Raw genomic sequence first — 27,914 nt, 5'->3', positions numbered from 1 at the left:
AGCTGCATTGTTCTATAATTATGTTTTCCATTCTTGTTTACAAGTTTAATATAAATACTGTGAAAAAATAAGTTTTTGATTTCATATGTAAATATTATTTAGGGTTCAAAACAAGAAGTATAATTAGTTCAATGAAAAAGGAAATGAGGGGCACCTGGATGGCTCAGTCAGTTAAGCATCTGCCTTCAGCTCAGGTCATGATCCTGGGGTCCTGGGGTTGAGTCCCACATCCCCACATCGGGCTCCCTGCTCAGCGAGGAGCCTGCTTCTCCCTCTCCCTCTGCCGCTCCCCCTGCTTGTGCGCTCTTTCTCTGTCAAATAAATAAATATTTTCTAAAAGATTTTATTTATTTTTGACAGAGAGAGAGAGAGAGAGAGTATACAAGCAGGGGAAGCGGCAGAGGGAGAGGGAGAAGCAGGCTCCTCGCTGAGCAGGGAGCCCATGCGGGGCTCGATCCCAGGACCCTGGGATCATGACCTGAGCCGAAGGCAGACGCTTAACCATCTGAGCCACCCAGGCACCCCTAAAATCTTAAAAAAAGAAATTCAATTAACAATTTTCTCAGCTAAAAAAAAAAAAAAAACTCCTAAGATTCAAGGTCTAACGAAACTTTTAATTTTATCCTACATTCCTTACATGTGAATCTCTAATGGACATATACTATTGCAGCTTGCTGATAGTACATTATTTGTTGAATCTTGAGGATATTTAGACTAAGTTTAGAAATATATTAAACATTTTTGTATATACCTCTATTTTTTTGGAATTATTCCTTAGGATAAATTGTGAGAATAAAGGTTTTTTTTAAGATTTATTTTAGAGAGAGTGCACATGTACATGTGTGCATGAGTAGGGCAAGAGGCACAGAGAGAGGGAGAGAGAAAATCTCCAGCGGACGCCCCCTGAGCTAGGGACTGGATCTCACAATCCTAAAATCATGACCTGAGCTGAAATTAAGAGTCTAACACTTAACGAACTGAGCCACCTAGGTGCCCTAAGAATAAAATTAATCAAAGAGTATGGATGGACATGTTTACAGATCATGCTAAAGTGTGTTCTAAAAGATCATTATAAAAAGACACTTGAAATACATGTACCGGTTTTTCAGCAATGTTCCCAGCATTGAATTTCTATTTAAAAAAAAAATATATATATATATATATAGGCTAGATTAGTGAACATAATGCTATTTCAGTTAATATTTGCTTATTTACAGAGGATAATAACACTAGACATATGAACACTAACCTTCCATTTTCTGCTTTGTCCATTATATTTACTTTCCTTCACACTGGTTAATGAAACATAGTTAAACTTGAGGATAAATCCTAATGATTATAGAGCTTAAGAACTTAAGTTGACTTGAATTAAAACTATTAATAAAAAGTATGACATAAGCAATCAAAATTATGAAGGGTAATATCATATGTACCCTTTTCATTCATTTTATTCATGAAATCTATGCAACTTATTTGAACAATGTCTGTCTATCCCATATGTCATCTGCCTGCTAGACATATCCATTTGAATACCCTTCATGTACCACAATTTCAGCATATTCCTAATAAAGCTTGTCATCTTCTAGCATTTTTTTTTTCTTTTTGGATTCCCTGTACCAATAAAAGATATTATCAAAGAATCTCCTGCTAAAGACTCTAGAAGTCACCCTGGATGCTTAACATCCCAATTTCATCCATCACAAGTCCAACAAATTATCTTCCTAAATCAACTTCAAATGTATCCCTTTCTATTTTAACTGCCAGTGTTTACTCCAGGCTCTCATAATTTTTCTCCAGAATCACTGCAATAACCTTTTAACAGTATTCTCTCCTCCAGTTTTGTTTCACTTATATGCTCCACATTGCCATCAAACTGATCTTTCTAAAATCAAATCAGATCATGCTTCATTGGTTTTCTACAAATCCAAGGTAAGTTTAAAACTCTTTAGTATGATTTATCTGGTTCTTCATGATCTGGTCTCTGGATGTTTGGTCTACCACTCCCTAGGACACTATAAACTCTGGGAAAAACAAAACAAAACAAAACAACAAAATTTTCTGTTCAAGGAATCTGTTAAGTTCTCTAAAGTGTCTTTTCTTTTCAACCCAAAGCCTAAAATACATTTACTTCACCTTCTTCACTTGGCACAAGATTCTTGTGATTTAAAATGTAAATGATGTTACACATTGTGCTTCTTTTTGGATCTATAAAGTGAAACTAATTTGATTCCTACAATTACAATGCAAATGTTTTTATGTATTTTTATCCTTTTGAAAGAGCTGAGCAAAGCAAATCTTGCAACTTCATTTATTCGTAGAGAGATCAAGCTGGTTTGGGTTCACTGCAGTGTTACCAATCTCTCATGAAACAATTTAATACAGAATTTAGTAATTCAAAAAGACAGTTTTCACCCCCAAATGTTGTTGTGTATGGTAACATCTACTGAGTTTATTATGAAGGACCATTTACTTTTTGGTTGGTGTTCCAATGCCAAGGAAAGAATACAGTCAGAATATTTAAAGAATAACGATTCATTAAACAAGTTTATTAACGATTTTAGTATTACTCCACTTTCAACTCTCTTTTAAATACCTTTCCTGCAGTATTGTATATTGGCCCCATTTTTAGCAAAATATCTAAATCAACATAGGAACAAAGTATGCGCAGAGAGACTATTCCAAGTGTATAGATGCAAGTATGAATTGTCTTACAGTATTTGCTGCCTTGGCACTTTCAATATAAAGCCATATACTCCTACTGACAAACATATGCCAAGGTTTTACTATTATGGTTTGAAGAAGATAAGTGGTTTAATCCATTCAAATAATGTGTGGAGATTATTTAGGCTGTAAAAGAGGTAATATTTATTCAATTTTATTCACAAAAGAACAAGATTTGGGATGAGATTTAAGGAGTCGCATCACATGTTATCTATTTACTCTAGGTTTTCTATTCGTGAGTTATCAATGCATTTAGAAGTTGCATATAAACAAAAATCTTCACAAAGATTTATTAGCTGATGCTTGGCATTTTCACACTCCATTTAAGTATCCTTTCAAAGGAATATTTATAAGGTCAGATTTTAGAATACCTCTTTTCATTGTAAATGGAGATTTTCTCATTGTAAAATAAACAGGTTTTCAACTCTACAATAACATTGTCTAGCTATGAAGTCTAGATATGTAAATTCATAAAAGCAAATGAAAAAATAAGTGAAACATTTAAAAGGGCAAAGTGAGTTATGGGAAAAATTGTAAACCACTAAATAAAAAATCTTTAGGTAAATAACGCATACTGAATACAGATACAAATTTACCATCCATGCATACAAAAATTCATGTGTTCAACAAGACGTCCAACTTGCAGGAGTTGTTGGTTACCACCTCTAAAAATAATGCTGAGGACATAAGAGAGACAATCCAAAACCTAAGAGAAGCAGCAGCAACAAAGGGTGGCTCAGTCGTCTGCCTTCGGCTCAGGTCATGATCCTAGGGTCCTGGGATTGAGCCCTGCATTGGGCTCCCTGCTCAGCGGGAAGCCTGCCTCTCCCTCTCCCACTCCCCCTGCTTGTGTTCCCTCTCTGTGTCTCTCTTTGTCAAATTAATAAATAAAATCTTAAAAAAAAAGCAATATTTTAAATCATTCTGTGTGGGGGCAAGTATCTTTCTGCATGAAAGTAAGTGGGGGCTGATGTCTTAGGGCCTTCAGTTCTTTACTTCCCTGCATCCCACCCTCAGCGTTTGTAAAATATAATCTTGCAAAACTCCTTTAGAAGTTGAATTTAGGGGTGAAATCCTGTTAGAGTTGTTTCTTGCCAGGTTGTTGCAAAAGAGAGTGACAACTCTAGTTGGTGGTGCCTGAATGTCTCATGCTTACCTCTTATTTACACAAAGCTGGAACTAGCCTAGACTGGCCTGTGGAGCTTCTCCAAGACCAAAGAGCCCATATTCCACAGGTGATGTAAGCTCACAGGCCGAATGAATTACCAGACTCCTGACGAGTGCCTATACCTTAAAGATAAACGATGAACTGGACAAAATATTTTCTAAAGTATATACACATAATGAAATTATTTTAAATAAATATAATACATAAATGAATAATGAGAGAGAAGAGAAAGCTTATCTATGTTACCAGAAGTAATATTCCAGATATTAGTAATACAAGGGGAGGTGGAAAGAACAAAAGCCATGGGGTGTACTGATGTGTTTCTTTTGTAAGATGGAAGTATAGTCACTGATATGTTCAAGATTTAGAAGTTATCTCATATGTTTCTTAAAGTTAAGAAAAACAATAAAATAAGCCCATGTAACTTTCAAAATGCCAGAAGACAATTTTATAGAATTTCATTAAAAGAGCATAGAAAGTACAGGATGAAAAACATTAAATAAGATGGCAGAATTAAATCCTGGATAAAAATTCAAACAAATAGATATACTGAACTTACCAAATGAAGGACAAAGACCCACAAATCGAAGAAATGAAAATAAGACCCAACAACATGTCATATGCAAAAACAAAAAGACACAGAATCACTGAAATAAAAAGATTAAAAACATATAATTGAAAAATATAAATCCAGACAAAGTAGGGGCAGCAATCTTAATTTCCGATAAGCAAAGCAAACATACAAACAAAATCCTTCTTTGGATGGCTTAAAGCTTTATGTGACTTTACAGTGTACACATAGTCCTGATATAGTCGAAGAAGAAGAAAAAATAGTACAAGAGGTGGCTAGTAAATAAAACAAGATGAGAAATTTATAATTAAAATTCTTCTGCTAGTGAAAATACAATAGTGGGACAATCATGCTTTCTTAGCCTAATAATAAAGGAAGCTCTGCCCTGTATCAGTTCTCATCTTCAGATTACATGAGGCCAATAATGAAATATATTTTTAGATCATTTTATTTAAAATCTAAGACTGTGTTTAACAGGAAAAAAATCCCCACACATTTTCATTTCACTTTGCTAGGTGATACACTTTAATAAAACAGGTTACATGAATCAAGTGAAGAAGAGAACAGTTTGCCCTTATAAGAATGAAGTCTGTGTAGCAGTGTAATATAGATCTTGGTAATATCACATGTCTAGGTAGCTTTTAAGTTCTTCAAGGATCTGTGAAAATGATATATGCCAAATTGTGAAACTTTGAAGAAATATCTGAATTATTGATAAGCAAAGTAAGAGTGAATATGCTGTTAATTTTAAACTGTGTCCCTCCTCAACAAATAAAAGCTCCACTCTCAGGTTGAATTCAAGGCAAATAATTGTGCAATACAGAAAATATTAGGCGATGTGAGCATTTTTCTTATTTTACTTGTTAGGAAAAAAATAGTATTTTGATGTATTTATATTCAAGATTAAAGATTAAAACATAATAAAATTAACATTAACAGAAATATTTTCGTCTTCCAAAGAGCTTATTCACCTGATTAAAATCACAATTAGTCTGTATCAGAGGTAATTTCTTTTGTCATTAATGCAAGTACTTCCACACACCAGTATTTTTTGAAACTTTGTAAATAACTTTCAAAGACTATATATTATTACAAGTACTTCAAAAATAGTATTTTAAAAGTATTATTTTGATTTTTAAAATAAATGGAAACAATCAATCTGAGTTTATTTGACCATGAAATCATATGTTTCATTAGTCATTTACTAATATCTTTCTCTAAAATAAACCTTAATCTCACATACTATGTTAATTCTATATATTTTTTTAAAGATTTTATTCATTTATTTGAGAGAGAGAATGAGATAGAGAGAGAGCATGAGAGGGGAGAGGGTCAGAGGGAGAAGCAGACTCCCTGCCGAGCAGGGAGCCCGATGCGGGACTCGATCCCGGGACTCCAGGATCATGACCTGAGCCGAAGGCAGTGGCTTAACCAACTGAGCCACCCAGGCGCCCGATATATTTTTAAATGCGAGTGTAAGTTTGCCCAATTCACTTGGTTTTTACTTATTTTCATTTTTGTTTGAATCTTTATTTACATTTTTCTTTTTTGTTTTTTCCACTTCACTCTCAGAATAGATTCCATTTTTTGGTAAGCTTTTGGGAAATATCTGATTTATAGGAATCTCTGCTGGTGGTTCACAGATGACAAGGACACTCCCAAATCTCTATGTCATCACTGATAATATCAATGATATCATTAGTTTGTTATATAATATAGTAATTACCTTATAGGTCTTATTTATAACATTTATTCTGACTTGTTTGAGGTACAAATTGTGGTACAGTAGTTCTTGCAATATTTTTCTGAGATGATCTGTATTATCTAATGCCAGACATTAGACAGTGTTCACATAAATCAATGTCAAACCCCCAAAAATGAATCAGAATATTGTTGCTTGTAATGTTATATATCTATTATATCTCAATTAAAAAAAGATTATTATTTGGGGGTATCCACAAATGCACTCTGAGTTGATAATTCCTGTGAAATTGATTTATTAGGAAATGCTCTCAGGAAAATACGAGGAGAGTGAGAAAGCTGGACAGGGAAGGAGTCCACCCAAAAATCCAACTTCAAGATCTCCGTTAGTGGCTTTGGCTCCATCCTACAGGAAAACCCTTGAGAGGGAAGTCTCATCTCAAAATTGTCCTTATCTAAAGGCAAAGTAGTTAGTGATACGGAGCTGGGCTATTAATCCTGCCACACAGGTCAGTCATTGATTAAAGGAGGTTTGTTCTGCAAGGAAAGTGGCCTTAGGATCCCAAAGCTAAGGATGGCTCACTGACAAGACTGCCTGATGGTGGCTGCTGAAGGTAAACATGCATCTGGATCCTGCGTGTGTACACACACAGGCACCCAAATGATAAACGAATTTGAGGGAATATGAGCAGAGTAGTAGCTGCACTTGCTACAGTTTATCTTGAAAAGACTTTAGAGTCTAGTTCTTGAAGTAAGGTTGGACATCTGAAGCTCAGAGAGGTAAAATACATTTTCCAGATTCACAAACCTAGTAAGTAGCAAACAAAAGAACAGAATCCAGAGCTTCCCTCCTTTGTGCGAGGTCACTGTCATTGCCCATACTTTATATTAATAATCAAACCTAATTTTTTTAGAAGCTCTATTTTTGTGGATTACTTGGCAGTACTTCTCCAGAGTACTTAAAGCCAATTTTGACTTTTTTTTTTTCTTCTAAAGAGATTAGAAGTTTGCTATTGAGTAAAAAGGAAAATATTGTAATGGGTTTCTTCATGTTTCAGTGCTTACTCTTGAGCATCATTCATAAATTTGTTTACATGTCCTTTTTGAGCTAGGTACTTTCATATTTTATTTATGCTATCTCAAATTTGACCTATTCAAACAAGGAAGAGCTAATTTTGAGGATTTTTAGAGAAAACAAATTGTATTTGCACAAACATATACACTTGTATACCTTATTTAAATGTATGACACTATGTAATATAAATCATATTAAATTATTAAATATTTCTAACATTTATGTATACAATTACTAATCAAATTAAAATAAAAATATTTATAAATTATGATAACTACTGACCCTGCAAAGGGGGACTATATAATTTCTCCATATGGGGTTATAAATATTTACTATGCTATAGTAATATCAAGAGACTTTGTACTGAATAAAAAATAGAGAACATCTGTTCTCTCTTTAAAAATGATTCATTTCAAAACCACATTTTTTTCACTTGGAATTCTCAAGCTCCTTTTCAAGGGACTTAAGTCAATTTTGAATGAAAATATATGCGGAAACATTAAAGCATTCCTCAAAATTACAAGTGATTTTTTTCCAAATTTAGTTAAAATATAAACATTAAAAGTTTTATTTCACTAATTTTTTTAAAAATAGTACCAGATGTTAATACTTGTGATAAGCAATAGAGACCATTAATGGTAAAATATAAAACATAACTCTAAGTCAGAACTATGTCTCCATTGTATTTTCAGAAAATAAAAAGGCTCTTTGCTCTCAATTTGTTTTCATTGTCTTATTTATTACTCTTTCTACACATTTCTTGCCCTTTCAAAGTATATCTAAATCAGAAAGGGCACTTGATATAAAATGTCAAGGGTATAATAAATCAGTAATGAAATAATGTGATGAATTAGAGATAAAAAATTGTTTTTCTCTTTCATTTTAAAATACTATACAAGTAATGTATAGATAGTGTTTTTTTGTTGCCATTACAGTTGAACTTTCTCAGGTCAACTCTAATATAAGTATTACTTAATACACAGTTGGACTTTTCAAGAGAACAATAAAGAAAATTGTAAGTTTGGCTGTATATTTACTATCATCAGTATAATTATGTTTCCTCCAGGGCCTGTGACAATGACCTTAATTTACTCTTAATTTGTCTTCTCATTTGGTTTTTACATTAGCTCTTTCCAATTTGTTCTCCATTGTCCACACTGTATTTCTACTTTTCTTATCATTGTAAAGTCCAAATGTCCCTTTAAAGGCTATGTTAGTTAGTCTCTTGTCATTGTTGATTCCTAATTGGCATGCCTTTTTTTCCCCCTTCCAGATTAGACTTGATATCTTCTCTGGATATTGTGGAAATTTGGAATATTTTAAGACGTTCCTGAATGTATGAATTTATATTTTTTTTCCTAGAATAGAAAGAAATAGTACAAGAATGGACTTTAAGCTGGCCTGATCTTGGCAACAAAATGCCCAAGAAGTTAACATTCAATTTACCCAGTTATAAGAATACATTGAAGTCATTCTGCACAACTTCTTGCATATGGTGAGAAGGTGGGTGAGGAACCAGCATCTCCAGAACAGTCAGGCAGGGATGCTTCAGAAGAATATCCCTCTCCCCCACCCTCTCCCTCCTCTCTCCCCACTTCTTAAGAATGAAAAGGGTGAGTTTCTGTTCCTTGTAGAATCATTATTCTTGTTGGCAGCATCCTCAACAATTACCATTCTTGGTCACCTGCACCTGGGAAGGCCTACTCCATCTGGGAGCATCTTCACCATATCCTGCACTGTGTAACTATTTTTGTAGGTTTTATATCCCTCATCATTAAGGGATATTTATATCTGTGTATGTAACCCCCCTTTATTAACATCCTTATTTAAATATTTTGATTTAATAAGACTGTTGGTTTCATTTCTAAGTTGTTTCAATGTAGGTGATACTTGTTGGTTATCTACAAGCAGAAGCAATAATTCAAATGGAGAATGCTTAGAAATTTCTGACCCCATGAGCAAAACAATGAGTCAGTACAGCCCTAGTTTTCTCTGTTTCAACTGACTAGGCATAGTGACTTTTTTTTTTTTTTGAGTAGGCATAGTACTTTAAAGAATACTATTTATAATGGTAGCTTCATTGTAAACAAGAGCTCTGCAGCAGTTCCATCAGGTGACTTTGGGCAAGTTTATGAACCTGTTTGCATCTCAACTTTCTGTAAGTAAAATGAGAATAATCATATGTTGCATCATATACTTGTTTTGAGGATTCAATGAGAAGAAAATCTGGTACATGATAAATTTTTAACATTGTCATTCTTACCAATAATTAGTGGTTATTACCAATCTCAAAGACTATAATTTAGAGATAAAGATCGTCTTACAAATTAACATAAATAGGCAATTGTCTGTATCATTTCAGAAATATCTAAAGTTCTGCCAAAAGAAATTTCTCCCCCAATTATGTCTAAAATTCTTCATGGAACCTGACAGGCATTTTTGGGGAGGAGGGAGCCCTCTGAGACCGGTAATTACTATATTTTGAGAACGTGAGATGAATTTCTCCCACAATAGATAACACTGAGGCTTACTTGGAAAACTGCACCTGGAAGATGGAATGAAAAGAGACGGAAGACAGGAAGAGACAGGAAATTAAAAGGAGCCACATCTGCAAGCTGGGAGGTACCATGAATTATTTTGGCTTAGGTTACAATTCTCTCAAGGATAGCTCCCGCTTAGATTCTCAAAAGGTTAAGGGAACACCTACCCTTGGAATTTGAATCCCAGTGCTGTGATAACAGCAGCCAGCACTTTTAAAACCGATCACCTGCCTAGGAAGCCTGTCCAGCTCACATGGGAGACCTTGGCTAATGCAGAGGGGCCGAGGTCTTTGGAGAACAGCAGTGGAGAGCTGGGGTCAGGAGGTGAGAGGGATTTCAAGGCAGCTTGCCCAAAATGGTGAACTGACATCAAGATGCAGAGGTATCTGTGATAGGATTGAGAAAAGAAAATAAAAGGATCAGAGAGAGGACAGGAATGGAAAGAATAAGGAACAAGTGATCTGTGGCAATGGGATTAGCACTAACGGCAGCTGATTATCCCTCATTTGGCATATTTACCCTAACTTGATGATGTGTCTTAGGCATTCCAAAATTTTGGTATTTCATCAAGAGACATTCTATCACTCAGGAGATTGTTGCAATGCCATCTCTACCACTGACCATGATTTTTCCCAAATACTATCTCCTATCATTGTCATCCTTTCCTCAACTCCATTATTGTTCTAACACACTAACAGTGCCCTTATAGCAGAAGATACTTCTCAGGAAAATATTCCATATATCTTTGCAGAACAAATGGAAACATATCTCCAAATGCGGGATGAATTTGGCAAAATTAAAAGGTACTTCCAACTAAAATGCTGCAAATCCTAAAAAAATTTCTGACACAGAATCAGAGTAGGTGTTGTTATACAGGGAAGGTCAAAGGCAATTTACTTTACCTGGAATATTAATTCTTGAAGTCATTAAGAAATTCTGTATTATAATAAATTTTCCATTACCATCCTGTGATATTTCCATAACTTCAATTATATTATCTTTTCAACAGCCCTCAATGTTTAGAAATATAAAATTATATGCTGGCTTAACACAGTTTTTGTCCCTTTTCTTTCAGCAGGTGCTCTTTTCCAGGTTGTTTTGGTGATGATATTATATTAGCGAGAGGACCGCAACCATGTGATGATACTTTAAACTATAAATGCACTGCAATTTGTGAAAGAGTCTCATGGTCACTAATTTCCCCGAAGGAAAAAAAAAAGATTATGTGACTGTCTAACTATAATTTCTTGAATGATGTCATCTAAGAAGTACAACATTATCCCCTTAGTTCTTTATTATAATGCAGAACTAGACAAAATGAGTTTATGCTTTTAGTATGCTAAGGCATATACTAAAAATATAAAAGTTCTAGCTCTATTGTAATGGAGTTTGAAGGACAAACATCATACAGGATGATACGAATCTTCTCATTTTTGATTTCACAACTACATTGTTGAGACATCCTCTATATTTCAAAAACTGTCCTTCTCTGTCTGTCCTTTTCTTCAATCTATAAAATGCTGCAGTCTCTCCTGTCTTTAAAAAAAAAAAAAAAAATCCCCTGTCTTGAGGCCACTCTAACTCCCTTTCATCTTCTTACCTTCAAGCTTAGGTTTTACAAAGTGTAGCTCACGCTTACTGATTGTGTTCCACATTTTCCAGTTACTCTTGAATAAAAGTTATCAGCAAGTATTTCAAGGATACACAAATGTATTAAAAGTATCATATGTTATAGATTTACTAAACTGCTTTGTTAAATTTTAGTGTATTTTCCTGCTTATTTCTATTAATAAAATAAAATTAAGAGATACTGCTGAAGTCTTCTGTACAGCTGTCCCATGCCTCCCTATCTAGAATTGAGCACTAATGTAATCTGCTGCTTACTTTCCCTGGATTCTTTTATAATTTTAGTACATATGTTTATAGCCACAGACAAAATTTATATAAATTATATGTGTCACTTCTGCCCCATGAGTGCTTCCTCTTGCCCCTAAATGGTGCTATTCTTTGATGTTCTTTTCTTGACTCATTACACCTTGCTTTCATTTTTCAGTAAATAACTTTGGAGAACTTACTATATGCCAAATCCTCTTGATGTCCTTTGCAGGATTTCAGTACCACCTATGAGTTTACAACCCCCAAGTCCATTGTACCGACCTCTCCCCTAAGCTCCAGGCATCTGTGTCTATCTCTATTTGGATATAGCTACTGGAGAGTTCTTAGACACTTAAAGATGAACATGATGAGCACATCAGCTTCCCTTTCCTTACTGGTTCTGCCTTCTAATTTCTGATTATTAGAAATGGCTCCACATGTCACCTACTCACTTTCTATATTATAGAGGTCACCTTATTATACTCCTTTCTAATTAGTCACCAATCTGATGGTTTGAACTCCAAATAATTCCTATATGCCTCTCCTTCTCTCCAATTGTCCTTTGAAGGCCCTTGCCAGCTTTCTGTACTATTTCAATCTCTTTATGTTTAACTTCACCCAATAGCCTTTACGTATAACCCACCCAAAAGAGGAAATGGCTTCAGATAGTTTCCAGAGCATGAAGCCAAAGCACTTCACCATGATAGGGTGACAGAAGACTCTCTGCTAACTGGCACCTACCTCTTTCCCAGCTTCATCTCTGCCACTCTCCATTACCAGAACCTCACGCTTCTCTCCATTAACAATGAATTATTTTTAGTTCCCCATATATATCTGGCTATTTTAGAGCTATGCACATTTGCTGTTCATTCTGCCTGAAAAGTCTCTCAGACTTCCTTCACTTGTCTATCTCTTATTCTTCCTTTTGTGATCCCTTATTCTTAGGGCAGGCAAAATTCCTTCCTCCATCTTACCATTCTCTGTGCATCCCAATTACACTATTCCTGGCATATGGTAGGTGCTCAAATCAATATTAGTGGGAATTGAATTTAAATGCACTGTCTTTAGTGAACATACATAATTTGGAAATAAAGTTGTGTGGGTTTTTTTTTTCTAATACAAAGTTTGTTGTTTGTCACTGTTGATAAATAACATCATCTCTACTGACATATGGAAACAATTTATAGTTGTCTCCTCTACCTTACTGCTGTCATTGATTACACTGAAAAATTTACTAAAAAACAAATGAAAAACAACCTACAACTATCCTTGAATCTAACATGGTAAGAAAATAAGAATGGTAGTTCTTAAGACCATGAACTCAGGGGTCAGACTGCAAGATTTCTAATTCTAACTTTACTACTTACTATATTTGTGTGATGGGAAGGTTACTTTACCTCTCAAGCATTTATATATGCTTGAAATAATTCCTGATAATTTTTATTAAGGAGTAACTGTGATGGGAAAGTTACTTTATCTCATGGCTTCAATTTTCTCATCAATTTGGGATGATAATAGAAACTACATTATGGTGTTATATCAAGAAGTCAGATACGTAATAAGCACTTGATAAACATCACCTACTATTTGTGTGATTCTTTTAAATTCATGGCTAGACTTTATTTTCACATACTTCCCTGAGAAATTATGTATCCTATTCTTAAGTAAAACTGTTCTATATATTCTGGGAGGCTAACTTCATTATTTTCAGTATTAAAGTTAGGCTGGATTTTTAGAAACTAGAAAAAGCCATTCAGTGCTTTCTATGATATGGAATAAATGAATAAAATAAGAATCATGCATTCTTTAATGAGCAGATAGAGCTTAGTTATAATTAGTTCTTTTAATTCTTAAAAAAAAACCTTTCCAATTTCTTCTCAATTCCTAGTTTTTAAAGCATTTTCAATACATATTAGCTCATGTGATTATCACAACAGCCCTGTGATATAGCAAGTTCAATCAATATATTACCATAAGCATATATATTTTTAAAGTTCAGAAAAAATGCCCAATATGAAATATTTAGCAAACAGCTTCAATGTATTTAGAATCTCCCTGTTCTGCTATATATCAATTTTTATATTCACAAATTTATGCTTTGCCTGTGGTTTCTGAATGGCTCTGTGTATGTGTTGATGTATGAGCAGGTTTACACAGGCAGACAGATTTGTCAATGTTCTCTGGTAAATTTGTGTCAGTGACCTTAGCTCATTATCATGACTATGGATTATACATGAACTACTTTCATGCACATTTTGCTTGGTTGCTATATAAAATAAAGGGCTGAGAAAGACAAAATTGTGATTACACACAGATACATAATAAATGCAATCATATTTGGAAGAAAATCTTTAAATACTGGAATTAATCAACTTTACTGTAACACTGTTCACTAATTTCTCTTCTTTAAAATTAATTTATTCCTCTAAGTTTAATTCAGTACTTATTTTCTATGCCAAGAACAACTGCATTGAATTTGGAATTTTTTCATGGCAAAAAAAATCACCATAGGATACATTTAGGGGCATCTGGCTAGCTCAGTCGGTAGAGCATGCGACTCTGGATCTCGGGGTTGTGAGTTCCAACCCCATGATGGGTGTAGAGATTACTCAACATAAAATAAAAATCTTTAGAATACATTTAGATTACTGTTTCCTCAGCAGTGGAGTGGTATTTTAAGGTTGGTATAGATAGGGGAAGTGTGGGAAGATAGAGTGGGCCTTAACTCCAAACGCCATTTTTTTTCCTCTTTAAATTGAGGATAATGATATGGAAAAAAAGTGTCATCTCTACACTTCTTAAGGGTTTCTTTCTTTTTTCCCAAGTCTATAGACAAGTTATTTTTTTTCTAGTTCAGTTTTAACCTCTACCTGTGTGTGTATCTATACTTTGAAAGTATTTTTGATAAACACTGCATTATAGAAATAAAATTGAGATTGAAAGTTAAATGACTAAAATTTTATACTGAACTATAAATCTTAAGTTTTTAAACTTAAATGTTAAGAAACATGATGTTTTATTATTTCCTAGAACTATAAAGAGCTTACCCTGTAAGAATTTTAGAGATTAAGAAATCATACTTGAATATACTAAAATGACTTAACTGTTTTAAAAAACAAATTCCATTACTATAAGCTTGCTTTAATAGTGAAGATATACTTTAATGGTATGTTAAAATCATACTAATCTCAAACCAGATATGTTATGAAACAATAATTCTTAGAATAAATAAAAGAATCTAACTATGTGAACATATTAGAAAGGCTATTAAAAATGGCTTCTGAGGATATTAAAACACTGACAAAGATCATATATGCAATAGTAACTAAAATTAGGTAAGTCATTTTCTCAATATTTTGTAATTAATAATTTAATTATTCATATTTCTCATATTTCATAAACAGAAGTTTTCATTTTTAATTGCAAAAAATGTTAAGTCCATTTATTCATTCTTGGAAGTAGAAATGATAAATGGTAAATATCAAAGATTATCAGTTCAGTTTGAGCCAACAATTTTAACTCAAATATGAAACAGTGAAATTTAGTAAAACAGTAGCTACCCCACAGGATTGCAGAAACAATATATGGTCACAATAAAATGTAAGATTTTAAGATATCTAATTTTAAAATAACAAAACCACTAAAATACCTTCTGTGTCCTGTGGGAACATGACAATGCTTCTTTGAAAGTGCATTTGTACTGTTTATTCCTAAAGCCCCATCAGAATCCACATAAAATGGAATAAGCTTGTTACCATCGTGCTTAAGGAGGTCCAAAAAGCAAATAATGACTGCTAATGTCAAGGTCTCTTACAACAGTGCTTGCAGGAGCCCCCTTGGTTAACTGTTCAAAGAGGCTTCAGCCTGTGTTCTCAGTACCTTTTGTTGCACATTAGAGACCAGCCCTGATCTTAATGATGAGTAATATATTGTTATCTGGAAGTCCCCTGTCCACTGCTAAAATTCCCTCAGCCATTGCCTTTTCTAGACCTGAAGTTCCCACACTAGTCCTTTCATTTAGACAATGAAGAGTCTATGGAAATGAAAATTTGAGAATATTTTCTTTCAGACTAGGATATCCACACACCAGGGATTTTGCAATGCTATGCCAGTAAAAGATTTTAGGTAGTGAAATTATGTAACAGGATACATACTCAAACACACTGAATGCTCAGGGGGAAAAATTGTGTTGAGACAAAGTGAAATCTCTAGAGGTAATGTCCTCGAGGATTTGTGGAAGAAGCATCTTTTTTTGGGAAAGCATTCTTGGTTATGTCTGGAAGGAAATGAAATGGCCATTTCAATTGTAAGAAAATGCCAAAACTAGCAGAAATGCATATGGTATTCTAAATGCTTCACAATGACTAATTCACTGATTTCTCACAATTATGTATCATTCTAATTTTCACATTAGAAATCAAAGATACAGAAGACCTTAATATCTTACTCAAAATCACAGAACTAGTAAGTGGCATAGCTGAGATTCAAACCCAGAACACCTCTCCATTGAGGGAAGATCAACATCTTAAGAGAATCCCTAATTTGTGCAAAGGCATGGGACTAAGAGGGATCCCAAAATAACTACAAGGTAAATGCAAAGTTAGGAACATGACCACATTTGGGTTTCTCTATACGTAAATGCCATTATTCTTTTCAATTGATTATTCTTTTCAATTGATTACTTGCAGGTAACAGGCAAGGTGAGGTGAGGCAGATTATTACTGCTGTTGAAATCAACCAAAGAAATATTGGTTCACAGGACAGTTTGAATAGACAAGAGATAAGGAGGTCCAGGCATATTTTTTTTTTTTTACTCCTAAAAGCAATGAAGGCTGCGTTGAGCATCTCAAAACTTGTAGTTCTAAACTCTGACTTATATCAGTAACTTTAAGCAGAGGACAATTTTCAACTCTATGTCATGAGGTACCTACGTAAGGTGAGCCAAAAATGAATTTTTGACCCTGGAAATAATACTATTTTATTTTGTTTAGAAACCACAATCTCTAGGGTGCCTGGGTGGCTCAGTCAGTTAAGTGGCCAACTCTTGATTGATCGGGTCCTGATCTCAGGGTCCTGGGATAGAACCCCCTCGTCAGGCTCCGTGCTTGGCAGGGAGTCTGCTTCTCACTCTCCCTCTGCCTCTCTTTCCCACTCACGCTCACTCTCTCCCCCTCCCCTTTAAAATAAATAAATCTTAAAAAAAAAAATCTCTGAAACTCAATTTCATATATATATTTCATATATATACACAAATATGTACACATATAGACACACACATATATATACAAATGTGTATGTATCTGTGTGTATTTATATGTATATTTCTATATATATACACACATATATATACATATATACATATATTTTATATATATAAATTTGTGTGTGTGTGTGTGTGTGTGTGTATATATATATATATATATATATATATATAAAGAAAAGTGTTAGATTAGAATGATATAATTCACCTCAGTATACATTAACTGGGTACACAGAGGAATGGAGACCTGAAGAAGAAATGAATGATACATGAACAAAAGGAGTCTTACTCTTGCTGTTAAAATAACTAATATAGACTAAAAGAATCCTGTAACTTAAATTCCTTAATAACATTTTGTGGATACACCAATAAAGAGTTTTGGTTGAAAGGATTTAGGATAACTCTAGGAGGAGATAATAAGTAAGCTATGTTAAAAGGAGGAGGATTATTTTAAATATTGGCTAAGACACACACACACACACAATGGCTGTGTCAGAGCACATAACTGAGTGTAGTTTAGTGACATATGGATGGGACTGGATTGGGCTCCAAATGTCATAACAGGAGACTTACACATTAGGGACAACTAATGTTTCTGAACAGAGAGATGATGGTTAGATAAATGTTGAGAACTCAGATCTTTTGGTTCTCATTCAGCTTTAAAATATTTTAATTTTATGATTAATAAGGAAGTAACTCAGTTTTTTTTTAATATCTTGAAATACCATAGTATTAATCTACTAATTTCTTTCATGTTTGTTGTGTTACTGAATCCTAATTTGGGAGACTATTTTCTGATCATAAGTGATGAAATAATTTTACCTTATGAATTGCTTTAAAAATAATATTTAGGGCGCCTGGGTGGCTCAGTTGGTTAAGCGACTGCCTTCGGCTCAGGTCATGATCCCGGAGTCCTGGGATCGAGTCCCACATCAGGCTCCTGGCTCAGGGGGGAGCCTGCTTCTCCCTCTGACCTTCTCCCCTCTCATGCTGTTTCTCTCTCTCTCTCTCTCAAATAAATAAATAAAATCTTTAAAAAAAAAATAATATTTAGGGTCAATTACTACAGGCTACAAGAACATGCTTAGAGTTACAACAGCTTTGGGTTTATGTTGTAATGAATGATAATCTTAATGATATTATCAATCCTCTTAACGAAAGACTTTTGGATTGCAGAAAGATTGAGTGAAAAGATAGCTTTTCTAGTCTTTTAATGGGGGGAGATGGGGTTTACATGGGTACAGGAGGACAATCATTCTGGTCTTTTTTTTTTTTTTTTTTTTTTTTGCTAACTGCCTTCCTTTGCAGATTTAGTGATGTTTTAAGTTTGAAAGAAGCGGCAAGGCCTTACAATGGAATAGGTAAACACCACTCTCAAAGCATGATATTCATGATTAAAAAAAATGTTATTGTAAACACTATCATGAGACTAAGAATTTATAGTATTGCTTTCCTTAAGTAAAACACCATTGTGATAGTTACTCTGTTTTCTTATATTTTGTTGGGTTACATTCATTAAACTATATTTTACAGAATGCTTTTTAATATGCCCAAAGAAAATTTGCAAATGACTAGGCTTTATATGCACTGACCTTAGCTCTTCTTTTGAATCTGCAGTATGGCTCATTTTAGTCAAGCTGCTGAAACATTTGTGGCATAATGCATCAAATTAAAGCAACCAGCTGTGATGTTTAATTTAAGCAAAAAGCTTATGATCTACAACTACATAATACTTCAGGGAATAATTGATATTGTATGTAACTGCACTACAGTAACATGCAAGATGTGTTATAAAAGGCCTATAAAATGCTATATATTTTATTGTATTAAGCCATTTGGACTTCAGGTTTAAAAAGAGCATCATTTATCCAAAAATGTATATCAGAGGATAAATGAAGAGACTTCAACATCATTCTCTAAATATAGATGAGATGTGAAGTAATTTATTCTCATGTGTCAGGAGAGAGGTTCTTTGTTTTATCTTCCATTGTTTATAATGAAGTTACTCCATTATTTACAGACATTCTAGAATTTGGAAATGTCATTAACCATGAAGCTCAATTCTGTTTATCAAATTTCTCATTGTATGAAAGTGAAGGCATTTAATAACCTCCAAAACAAAAGGGTACTGATTTATTATCCCCCCTTTTCTTTGTTTGACATGATGCACAACACAATTGTACAAGTGGCTCAGCTGATACAGGCTGTTGCATGCCATAGATCGTTAAAGAACTCGAGATGTTGAAAAAACACTCTATATATCTATATCAATAGACTTAGATATCTAGATCTACTGATAGAGTTTTGTTTTGTTTTGTTTTTTTCAGTTGGGTATTGGGATTTCTAAGTGGCTAAACAGGATGAGCAAAGAAAAAAAAAAAGACATGATAAGGTATTTCCTTTAAAAAAATCACAACCTATGAATATTACCCAAAGTCAGCTATAAGCACTTACTGATTTTTATGGCATTTTTAGATAAAGAGCAGAATAGGTACTTAATAAAGTTAAGTGACTTTCTCAAGGTCTGGAGGTGGGGAGGGCTGTGGTGTAGTGGCGAAATGGTAGCAGCTGGTAAGATCTAGATCATTTGGTGACCTGGCCAAATGCCCCATTCATAAGACTAGTATCAAAATAGAAAACCCATGGTAGGGTTTCTTTATAGAAAGAAACACTTCTTCTAGGGTTGAAAGACATAACATATTTTCTAAGAATAAGGAAAAAAAGAAATATTTTAAATAAGTTTAGAGGTTTGCTACACAGCCACTAGCTTTGTATGCTTATTTAAAAACACTTCAAATACAAACCCCTGAATGATTTGTGTTTGTAGATAAAGGATTTATGTAATCATATCATAAAAAATATTTTTGTAACCTAAAATATTACCCAAAGCTGTGCCTAGAGATAACTGGAAGTGTATGAGGGGAAAAAAAAAAAAAAGCTTCAACAGCAATTTTAGGTAGAAGGAAACATTATTCAATACCTCTGACTAGGTACATAGTTAATTTTTAAGTTGAAAATGGAAAGAAAGCCAAACATGAAGTAATCATTCACTTTTTACTACACCAGCACTCTTTTTCACCTTGAAGACAGATTAAAGAAGAAAAGTTTGAAAACTAAATTATTAACACATACTTAGTAGCACGGTGCTATACATAAATGTTTGCCTGCAAATAGAATAAAGCCTGTTATTAAATAATGCATCTTGATAAGTCTGAAATATGGGAACAGCCCACTGAGCCTCTGACCCATGCCATCTGTCACTAATGACGGGCACAGAAAATAACAGAACCAGTATAAGCAGGTCCAGACACTCCAATTGTTAGTTTAGTATTTGCTGTTTGTTCCCGAATGTTTGCTGTAACAATTCCATTGCAATTTTTTTTCTTTAAAAATGTACTCACTTATAAATATACATTTTGGCAGGTATATTCACTTCACTTAGCTATTTTTAGCACGTAAGGTTTATGTGTGTATATTCAACATGATTATTGGTCAAATGGCATAGTGTCATGTAGAGTGTAATAAAATTTTTAAAGATAATGACCTAAGCAACATAATATCAATCATTTACTATTAGAGGTCTGCCTGGGATGTTAAAGGTACATATTTTAAAGGCACTGGTTGGCTATTAACATGAATTGAACACCAAAAATGAAAAATCAGAGATATCAGTTGGATGAAAGCCTTTAAGGAAATTTGAGTTCTAGTTGAGGATTTTGGAAATCACAGTATATATTTAACAATAGTTATCTTGCTTTAATTTTTTTTTCAATATTTATTTGAGAGAGAGAGATCACGAGCGGGCGGGGGGGGGTAGAGGGAGAAGCAGACCCCCCGCTAGGCAGGGAGCCTGACGTACGACTTGATCCCAGGACCATGGGATCATGACCTGAGCTAAAGGCAGACGCTTAACGGACTGAGCCACCCAGGCGCCCTATCTTGTTTCAATTTTTGTTAAAATTTTAGTTATTAGTAATTATATTGCATTGAAGAACAATAAGGGTCTAGCTACAAAGAAGTTTACACTCAAGTACTGTTGTTTAGAATTTGAATTAAAAAGTTACTGAACATCTACTATACGGGGGATTTATTTAAGCCCTGTGGGAAAAACAAAGGCATAAATATATAGTCTCTGTACTCCAACGGTATGCAACCTAGTTAAAAGGTAAAAATAAGACATGATATAATTATTAGGATAGCTACATGACCATAAAATAGTTGATAAATTACAGGAGAGAATTATCAATAGAAGCTACAATTATCACTTCAGGTTATACAGGCACAGGATCATACTGATCAAATTTTTCATCTATTGATACAACATAAAACCAAAGAAACTGATAAATGGTAATTTGATTATTTTTCTTTTTTTTTTAAAGATTTTATTTATTTATTTGAGAGAGAGAGAGAATGAGAGATAGAAAGCACGAGAGGGAAGAGGGTCAGAGGGAGAAGCAGACTCCCTGCTGAGCAGGAAGCCCGATGCGGGACTCGATCCCGGGACTCCAGGATCATGACCTGAGCCGAAGGCAGTTGCCTAACCAACTGAGCCACCCAGGCGCCCTGATTATTTTTCTTAATGAAGATAATTCTCAATATCCACCTGGAAGCATATGTATATATCACGTTAATATAACATCTCAGCCACTTCCAAATGAAGTGACATGCTCAGTTAAGCATCTTCACCCATCCTGTGATATCATCATGAAAATCTAAATGTAAAAATTTGCTAGGTCTAACTTTCTATTCTTTGCTATTAATTTATCCTATGCAGTTTAATATTTTTATTTGCTCATTAAAATTCAAAACACACACTTTACTTTCCAATAAAGACAAACATTCATTTCATTGCTATTGGTAGGCTAGTGTTAGTCCTGCCAAAAATACCTCCTTGAGTTTAGAAAAGGCTGTAGGATACAATAATTTACATGTGCCTTGCAGCCTTTCATCTAGAAGATATGAAGAACATATTTGTAGAAATACTGATATCAATGTATACTTAGGGCTATTTTTAAGAAAAATTAGAGTTACTATGTTTTTATATCATTTCTAAAACAAATTGGTCTTAGTTTCCTCAACTATAAAATGGTACCAGTAATAGTTTAGGCTTTATAGAATTGTTGTAAAAATTACATTTTTATGTATATTAGAGAATTTTAGGAATATGCCTGGTACATGGTAAAACTGCAATAAATATTAGCTACTATAAATATTATTGCTATGATTTCCATTCTCCAAAGTGACTGTTAGTTACCTTCTTATGAATTATATTGTAAAATGAGTATTATTTCACTCAGACACTTGGAAAAATTTTTAATACACCTGCAAAATAATCTCTTAAAAAATATCTGTGCACAAATACCTATATATGTATTTCACACATACATGCACATGTACACAAAACTTGCCAATATATAAATGACCTCATTATAATCTGTATTCTAAAAATGAGACCAACTAGAATTATGTTATTATAAACTTTATATTTTAAACATTTCAAACTTCAGTGAACCTTAAACTTTCACCTCCTTTCCTAACTGCACATTCAAAGGTACAAGCAAATTTTTTTCAAAATTTACCTAAGTTACCGATGACAAATGTTTAATTCTATTTCTGAATCATCATATAAATGCATGCTTATAAAAAAAACAAAAAACAGAAAATGAGTTGAATTCCTTTGATTTTTTCAATACTATTTCAATAGTACTATATCTGCTTTGATATTACAACACTATTTCTAATTTTCATGTTCCTTCCCAGTCTAATATTTATATATATATTTTTAGGCTTAAGCAATAATCATCATTGATAATAACTGACATATACTGAGAATTAACTACATGCATTAACTCAACCTTTGCAACATAAGGCATGGTGCATATTATTACCACCGTTTTCCACATGTGGTTCAGGGAGTTTAAGTAATATGCCAGAGTTACCCTGCTAGTAATGCCCAGGCCAAACTCAGATATATTTGGACAGATCTATTTGGAAGCAGTGCTGTTCACCACTATAGTAATCTTTGCTCTACATCCCACCCAAAGTTTCCCAGAAAAGAGCAACTGAAAAATAGCACCTTACTAAATGATTCAAATATGAACAAACTGACTAAAAATAGCAGCAAATTAAGTCTGTTAGAAATTGAATATAAAAATTAACTTTGGAAAATTTAAAGAATTGCAATATATGAATAAAATATAAAATACGAATAGAAATTTAGAAATCTCTAGTTTTCAAAAATTAAGATAATTATTTTAATTATTATTTAGAATACAATTTTTTTTGCATTCCTATGGGTAACAGTAAAAAATCCATATTTAATGTTTATTAAATTAAAAGTTAAATATTTATGAGCCTTTTAAAGATTATTGACTGTATGCTTAATTCAGCTTTTTTGTTCTCAATTATTGAGCTGTTGTATGAGCGCATAGGGTTGTATGGCAGGAGTTAATACTGCTAAGATATTCTGAGGTTCGGTTTTGAATTGCCTGTTAGGTCTCTCACAGGCTGGCAATAGTAAGCCATCAGAAGTCTTCTGAGCGGGGTACAGGACACTGAACAGAATACAGTGGAAGAGGAATGGTGTATAGGTGTAAGGAACCCAGCTAATTAAACGTTTCAGGTGACAAAGATGGGGAAGTGAGAGTGGTGTTTATCTGATGTAAACTGGGATTAGTTCTATGGCATCTTAAGAAATTGCATCCCCATAGCCTTTTCGTCTATTAGGAAATTTCTTTTGCTCTAGACTCAACTTATAGCCTAACATTTAAGTCTAAATTTGATGGGTTATCTTAAAAGGGAAAAGAAAAGGTATTTGACAAGGTGGTAGGGGGTTGATAATTAGATTGCAAATTGTGGGTACCGATTTTGACTAATGCTTGTACAAACAATCTCACTGCTCTTCCATGTTAATTTTCTTTCATATGCAGACACCCTGTTCTGGGATGTGACTATAAAGACCTTTTGTAAAATAAGATTAATGCTTCTTTGCTTTTGTTATTTGCTTCATTACTTCAACTTCTAACTCATTTATAACATGCTCAAATATTTTCTCAAAGCAAATTAGTCACATTAGTAATTTCTAATTATCTGTATTTTTATAAGGCTAGCAGCACCAGCCATTGGTACGGAGAAGGGGGAGGGCTAAAGGAGAAAGGGGAAAGTAATAACTTAAGTCATGTGGGGAGATGAGAAAATAAAGGAGAATGAGAAGATAAAGTTGCACTGATGTTGTTAATTGCCCCCTAGAAATTTAATTAAATATATGACCTCCAGTGTCTTTCATACTGAAATGATTATGAGAGTTGTATAGAGAGGCAAAACAAAGAGGTAGGTATGGTGCTAGAAAGAGAGAACATACATCACTCTATTACTAATGTACCATATGTCTACTAGCTGCCTAGATTAGTGTATGAGAAACCAGGACTTCAAAGAGTGTTTCCATAACCAACGGCAAATTGCCAGCAAGGATCATATACATCAGAGTCTGAAGGGACACATTTTAAAATCTCCTCAGATATGTCATGTTTGCTTAGCTGTTGTAGTCACATGACTTCCTAACATCTAATTAGTATGAATTAATGTTCAGTTGGAGGTGAAATTGTCTTTTCACTGCTCAAAAGCTCAGCTCTGATAAAATAAAACTATGTCAAATTGAAATAACCTAAAAGAAAATTCTAAAGAGACTTTTTGATATAATCTCATTTTCTATCCTTAATCGTAACTATAGCAAAAGCAGTTGGTTTTTGAGCATGCACCAGAAGACAAAAGTCTATCTTGTTCCTGTCAGTATACTTCTATGTTCTCGGGCAACTGAGTTGTCTGTATTACCATTAGTATATCTATAAAGTAACATTTCTTTTTCATTATTTCACAAAGAATATATTGGATTCATCAAAATGAGAAATTGTTGCTTAGATAAAAATTAAAACAAAAATCCAAGGTCTTAGAAATTCAAAATGTTTTGAGGCATATGGAAAAATGTATCTCTTAATATTTGATAGCCAAAATATTTAGATATTCTAACCCAGGTCATAGAAATGTCATTAATTACAAGTCTTCTTTAACAGAGCCTGTATTAAGATACTGGTAATACCTGTAGCCAACAAGAATGTTGGACATGCCATAAACACGTATCCCACCTGACCAAACCTTTATCGGGCCAGATATTGTGCCGTGGTTTTGAGAACACCAATGATTAGGAAAGAAAGATCACTGCTTTCACAGATTTTCAGGGAAGGTTACTGCACCTATTATTTACCTGGAACTTGTGAAAAAATTAAGGGAAACCTCACTAAAGTGAAGTCAGGAGACCAGAAGGGGGAGCTCTCACACTGTACCACTTGAAGTCAGCTACAGGAAGAACTGTCAATTTACAGACCAGAAAGAAGAATCATCAACAGGCAAGAACCATCAATTACAGACCTCAACAAGATATACACAGCATCCCTATAAGAATCTGACTACCCCAGCAACTCAGCCAATGACATATCGTCCATTACCCTGAACTCTTGCTTTTCTTCAATATACTTGCCTTGAAAACAACCCCTTCCAACTTCTTCCATCTTCTCCATAAAATTATGTTGTTCTCCTTTTTTGTTAGACTAGTCTATATATATATGTGTGTGTGTGTATATATATATACATATATAATTTTTTTGCCATAGCTTGTGTCCCAAATTGCAATTCTCTGCTATTCCTAAATAAACCCATTTCCATTGGTAAAATAACTGATTTTTTAAGGTCAACAAACCCAAATCAAACTTTTTCTGACAAAAATTGCTGCATTAAAAAAAATCTGTTTATGACAGAATCATATAGAAAGGAAGTATTGAGCACTAAGGTCTGGAAATAGAAGGGCAGCATTAAGCAAGCACACTGAAATCAAAGCTAAGAAGTAAATATGGTAAGAAAAGAGCAGTTTGTGAGAAATATAGGAGGAAGCAAGCAAGCCTGTCAAAACATTAGTGGGGTGAAATAGAAGCAAGTTCAAAGGAGAAAATGGGGACTAAGACCCCTGATGCAAGAAAGTGATATCCTAGCACAGATCATCACAGTAAAGGAAAAACTCATTGAAAGATGATACTCAGAGGTGGGCAAGACAGGAAGTCTGGTCCAGAGGAGATTCTCTTGGTCATCTAAATGCTAAAGGGCATTCACAGGTGCTTTAATGACAAAGTATTATTCCGTGCAACTACAATTCTGCTACTCAGAGAAAAATGTATGTATCAAGTTTCAGGAAATGAAGATTGAAAAAAGTGTTTTTCCTCCCCTTCCTCCATCCCTCCCTTTCCTTTCTCCTTTTTCATTCCTTCTTTCCTTTTTGTTGACTGGGTATGTTAAAACCTTCAAATGAAAAGCACTATTCTGGATAGTCACAAGAGCTACCATTTAACAAAAATTATAATTATACTGAATTGTTAAGAATGTCTAAGTAAAAACTTAGTTTGCTGTGGGGGAAAAATGAGGGGAAAGGAAGGAAAAGGGGTATATAATAGGAAAATATACAATCACATTTATTCTTATATTAGCACTTAATAAGATGCAAAAGTATGTGACAGTATAATCTGATAGGAGAGAAAATAATTACTGAATTGGTGAGGCAGAAGGAAATAATGATTTCTGTGAATGATAGGTAGGGACATTTCAGGAACATTTCAGGTACATTTCACTGTACCTCACAAGAATAAAATGTTAGTTATTTCAAAGGACAATAAAATGAGGACAAGTGTTACATCCAGGTATTCCCTAAAAGGTAAAAAGACCCTTATTACTGGAGTATTCTGTTAAGTTTGTATCTTCTAAATCTACAGTTTAATAGTAAATAAAAGGGAGAAAAGACACACTGATATGCCTCAATTGCAAACCAGGCCAGGCTGTTGAGAGCATCCATGTGTTGAGTAGTAATTGTGTCTTCCTGGAGCCCAACTACGTAACACAGAAGGAGGCTCATCTCTATCCTGCAACTTTAGTCATGGAACAACAGCTTTTGTGTCCTCATATTACAATTGTCCAATTTCTATCTTGAAGGTAGGAGACTGGGGAAAGCCGCTATGGCTGGAGTAATGTAAAAGTGCCATTATATCATCTTGAGATGGTATGGGATGCCTCACGCTTGGTAGAACGAAGAGCAATGCACTGTGACATTCTGTCGTCTTAAAAGGTAGATTTCGATTTATAGTCACATAAAGCATCAGAGGGGGCACCAAAAACCAGGGCCATCATTAGATTGCCATTCCTAAAAAGAAATGAATTCAAATTTATTTGGGAAATAGCCAAAATGCTTTCCTGAAATGCTTAATTAGAAGTAACTGACTTTCATTTGGGAAGAGGAACCATATGGTATGTTGTTTCTAACTTACATAATTATTAGTCTTGAGGACACAGCAGCAGCCCAGACACTTTTTAAGTACATATGGTAACATGATCTAATTGATAACATATTTTTATGCTGAGAACCTCTTGAATCTCTAATATCTAAATCCTACTGAACAGAAATTTTATAAGGTAATATACTTAGAAGTTATATCTAACTATGCAATTATTTATATTTTTATTTCTTTGCTTGTTAGCTTCTGAACTACCTGCTCCCAGTCTATTCTTTATAAAATCATTGTTCAGGACACTAAGTCTCCCATCACCCTGTCCTTCTCTCATCCCACCAACACCACTGTTCCATCAATACTATTCCAACAGGGTAGGAAAATGGATGGAGCATATTAGGATATCTGTGCTTTCCATCATGGCTTTACAATAAACATCCAACTATGCAATATTACACTTAATATCATTTTATCTGTTTCCTCTTTGGTAAAAATTGAGGGATGATAGTTATACATCCTATCTCACCGATTTTGTGAGGGTCAAATGAGACAAGATATTCAAAAGATGTGCTAGAAAGTTAAAAAAACTATTCAAATTAAAGATGATTATTGGAAATTACAAGTTAATTGAATTATAATACCTCAAAAATGTTTTATGTTTTCTCCTGACAGTTAAATAAT

General features: G+C 33.9%; 1 protein-coding gene across 3 annotated transcripts in view; it reads right to left on the bottom strand.

Annotated features, from left to right (window-relative positions):
• The window catches only part of CCSER1 (coiled-coil serine rich protein 1), a 734,167-nt gene that overhangs the window by 41,792 nt on the left and 664,461 nt on the right, over positions 1–27,914 (bottom strand). The window contains exon 9 of one of the 3 annotated variants that reach the window (XM_027600508.1): positions 10,040–10,162. The exons of the other annotated variants lie outside the window; for them this stretch is intronic. Within the exon in view, the coding sequence (XP_027456309.1) occupies positions 10,094–10,162 (69 nt within the window). The 3' untranslated portion in view covers positions 10,040–10,093. Of the gene's footprint in view, positions 1–10,039; positions 10,163–27,914 lie in introns of those variants that run through there. 3 annotated transcript variants of the gene reach the window in all.

The sequence above is a fragment of the Zalophus californianus genome, chromosome 2 (genome assembly GCF_009762305.2).
Source record: "Zalophus californianus isolate mZalCal1 chromosome 2, mZalCal1.pri.v2, whole genome shotgun sequence".
In the NCBI taxonomy this organism is placed as follows: domain Eukaryota; kingdom Metazoa; phylum Chordata; class Mammalia; order Carnivora; family Otariidae; genus Zalophus; species Zalophus californianus.
The sequence above is the reverse complement of the archived record's forward strand: the minus strand, read 5'-3'. Positions and strand labels throughout refer to the sequence as shown.